The 2747-nt window shown below is 28.9% G+C and overlaps 2 protein-coding genes across 2 annotated transcripts in view; both read right to left on the bottom strand.

Annotated features, from left to right (window-relative positions):
- Window positions 1-1408, bottom strand: part of LOC108740970 (sedoheptulokinase-like) — a 10613-nt gene extending 9205 nt beyond the window's left edge. Inside the window, exon 1 of the mRNA XM_018475519.1 lies at window positions 1214-1408. The gene's annotated coding sequence lies outside the window, so the exon portion shown is untranslated. The remainder of the gene's footprint in view (window positions 1-1213) is intronic.
- Window positions 1409-1451: 43 nt separating this feature from the next.
- On the bottom strand, window positions 1452-2747 carry LOC112905449 (sedoheptulokinase-like). Its single transcript, XM_025977932.1, has 3 exons — window positions 2664-2747; window positions 2188-2419; window positions 1452-1715 (listed from the first exon to the last, which is right to left on the bottom strand). The coding sequence occupies exons 2-3, from the start codon at window positions 2410-2412 to the stop codon at window positions 1452-1454; spliced, it is 489 nt and encodes a 162-aa protein (XP_025833717.1). The 5' UTR covers window positions 2413-2419; window positions 2664-2747.

Here is a 2747-nt window from a genome sequence, read left to right as displayed (position 1 = left end):
ATTATTAATATATTTTGATGTTAAAAACTCGTTACCTTAAGATAACAACTCAATAAAGTTTCATTGCAGTTGAATGAATGGAAAAACAAAGAAACATCCAATTTTATGTATATATATTATAAAAGTAAATCTGAACGTAATTAATTTCAGTTCTCCTTTTATTGTGTAGTTTTCGGTTTTATATCGTAAATATTAATTATATCTGCTAATTTTTTTATTAAGTCCACCATCCTGAACTCGTCGTTTGAAAGAATGGTTGGATACGTGCTCTTCATATTCTGAGTTAATCTTTGAAATCTACAACATCCCACATCCCTATCCACTTCTTAACAGCAATTTAATATTTACCCTTGTTTCTGCTTCTACTATTTCCTAACTAGCCCTCCATGTCTCAGAGGATATGCTTACTTGTTGAGTTCTATAAAAACTCTATTCTGTATTTTCGAACACTTTATTTTTAACTATCTATCCACGGTATTTTTATCATCCTGCTATAACACCACCTTACATATGCTTCTAATAACTTTTTTCTTTTCGTCACGTCCACCGCTCACGTTTCGCACCCGCACAAAGTCATACTTTAAAAGTAGACAGTTTCCACCATACTATCCGGAAAGTGAAGGAAAATCAAGGTCATCAGCAACAGTCAGTGAATTCGAAAGGTCATCTGGAAAGTCAAGGAGTTCAACTAAATAAATACTTATTCGAAAAATTAGAAGCACAAGCAAAAGAGCGCGGAATTTAAAAATAAATGAGTCAAATACTTCCATATATTACACTCAACACTTATTTAAACCATACATGACAATCAAAGCTTTTTAAACCCAAAAACTACAATGACTTGTTCATGAGAAACTATGATTTCCCATAATTTGTATGTACAATGTGTTACATAGAATTAGATATTATTTTGTTTTAATTTACCTTATACTTTTTAAAGAAGTGTCTTTCAACATTACTTTAATTTAAAAAGCATAGAAAAACTGGATAAACTCTAGTTCCACTTTATAACAGCTCATTTTAATCGTTTTTACTTTTATTTAATTTTGTTTTTGTGAATATATAAAATTAATTTGATGCAGTTTTTAAATATGCAGCACTGCCTTGGATTGCATTTGATTAAGATAAGAATTATTATTGAACAGTAATAGAATGTTTCTAAAACAAGCATACAGGAAAAATAATAACAGTAAGATGAAGTGTTTTGGCTTACCTTGCACATTTTTTAGTTTATTATTGCAGTATTACTTAAGAACGGATGCATTAGTATTGCTCTAATAATAATGTTATAGATTAAAATGTTAACCAATTTTCCAAAACTTGTAAAATGTAATAATTTTTAATATGTACTTGTCGCTATTGTGAGCAAGTAAACATAACAAAATGATTTTAAATTACTAATAAATTATCCACAAGTTTAATACAAAAGTCAAGATATTAATTTTTTTTTCTTACTTATGCTTTGCCATCCAGAATAACGTTGCAGTACCATAACCGGAACACAGAGGAAAGTGTGAATTTGATTTGGGAAGAGAACTCAAAAAATCCGAGTCACACCTATTATCTTGCCAAGTGTATAGTGCTGATACTTTGTCTTGAACTACGTCATAGCGTGTCAATGTCCCATCTCTTTCAATTCTTTCCCAGGCACCTTCGCCCTCGTTGTTCCAAAGCATTACACCGTGCATTTGGCCACATATTCCTATTGTCTTAATCTAATAAGTACCAACAATCACACAATTAACTAAACTATATTAAACTTATTGGCAGATGAACCTTTTAATTGTAATAAATGCTGTGTAAAAAATATTAAAAAAATCAAAATTCAGAGCCAAATTTAATTTTGTTTATAATCAAAATTACTTTTTCAATCTTCATACTTTAAAATTATGGCATTGAACTGTGATTACAAAAAGTAAAACAAAATGGAAAGTATTAATTTTTTTAATATTTATTTGTTTATTCATAGAAAAAACAAAATTACCTTCTCAACTTGTATGAATTAATGTAATTGTATGAAATTGTAAATTAAAGAAAAAAAAATTTATTCCCATCTACTTGTTCATTTTTACTTATTTATCATCAGAAAATGTTCAAAGAATTCAATTTGATTGAAAATTTAAAAAATGAAAAATAAACAAAAACTCTATGAGAAATTCAAAAACATTGCAATTTACAAATTCTTACCTGAGAAAGTAAATCTTTTGAAAGTTTTGCAACACAAGTATTCAAGGCAGAAATTATTTTAGGCACATCTTGCTTATTTCCATCAGTTCCTTGATCACTAGGCACATTAGACTGTGTTTCTTTGGATTGTTTAGCAATGATTTGCTGGGTTTCTCCATTTACAACAAGAACTTTTACAGAAGTTGTTCCTAAATCTATTCCTAGTATAAGATGTTCTGCAGGCATTTTTTTTCTGAAATTTAAAGACATTGTTTTTAACAATAATTATTTAGGGAAAGCTGCTGTATTTCGTGCTACAACTGAGACTGTTATGCGGGTTTGGCCCAGTTTGTAATACCACCTATAGCTATGAAGCATTTATCTTTACTATAAACATAAAATTCCATGTTTCAAAAATAAATCATCTTCAAATTGAAGGACTCCGTAATAATATTTATATACTTTAATATATTATACTTCAATAACTGTTTACGTACCGCTCAAGAAGATACCGCTACTAATTTGGGTAAATTTTTGTTTAGTTATTGATGGTTATCATGTTGTTCCATGTTCTGCTTTGC

The sequence above is a fragment of the Agrilus planipennis genome, unplaced genomic scaffold, assembly GCF_000699045.2.
Source record: "Agrilus planipennis isolate EAB-ADULT unplaced genomic scaffold, Apla_2.0 scaffold309, whole genome shotgun sequence".
Lineage (NCBI taxonomy): Eukaryota > Metazoa > Arthropoda > Insecta > Coleoptera > Buprestidae > Agrilus > Agrilus planipennis.
This window is presented reverse-complemented; position numbering and strand designations above follow the sequence as displayed.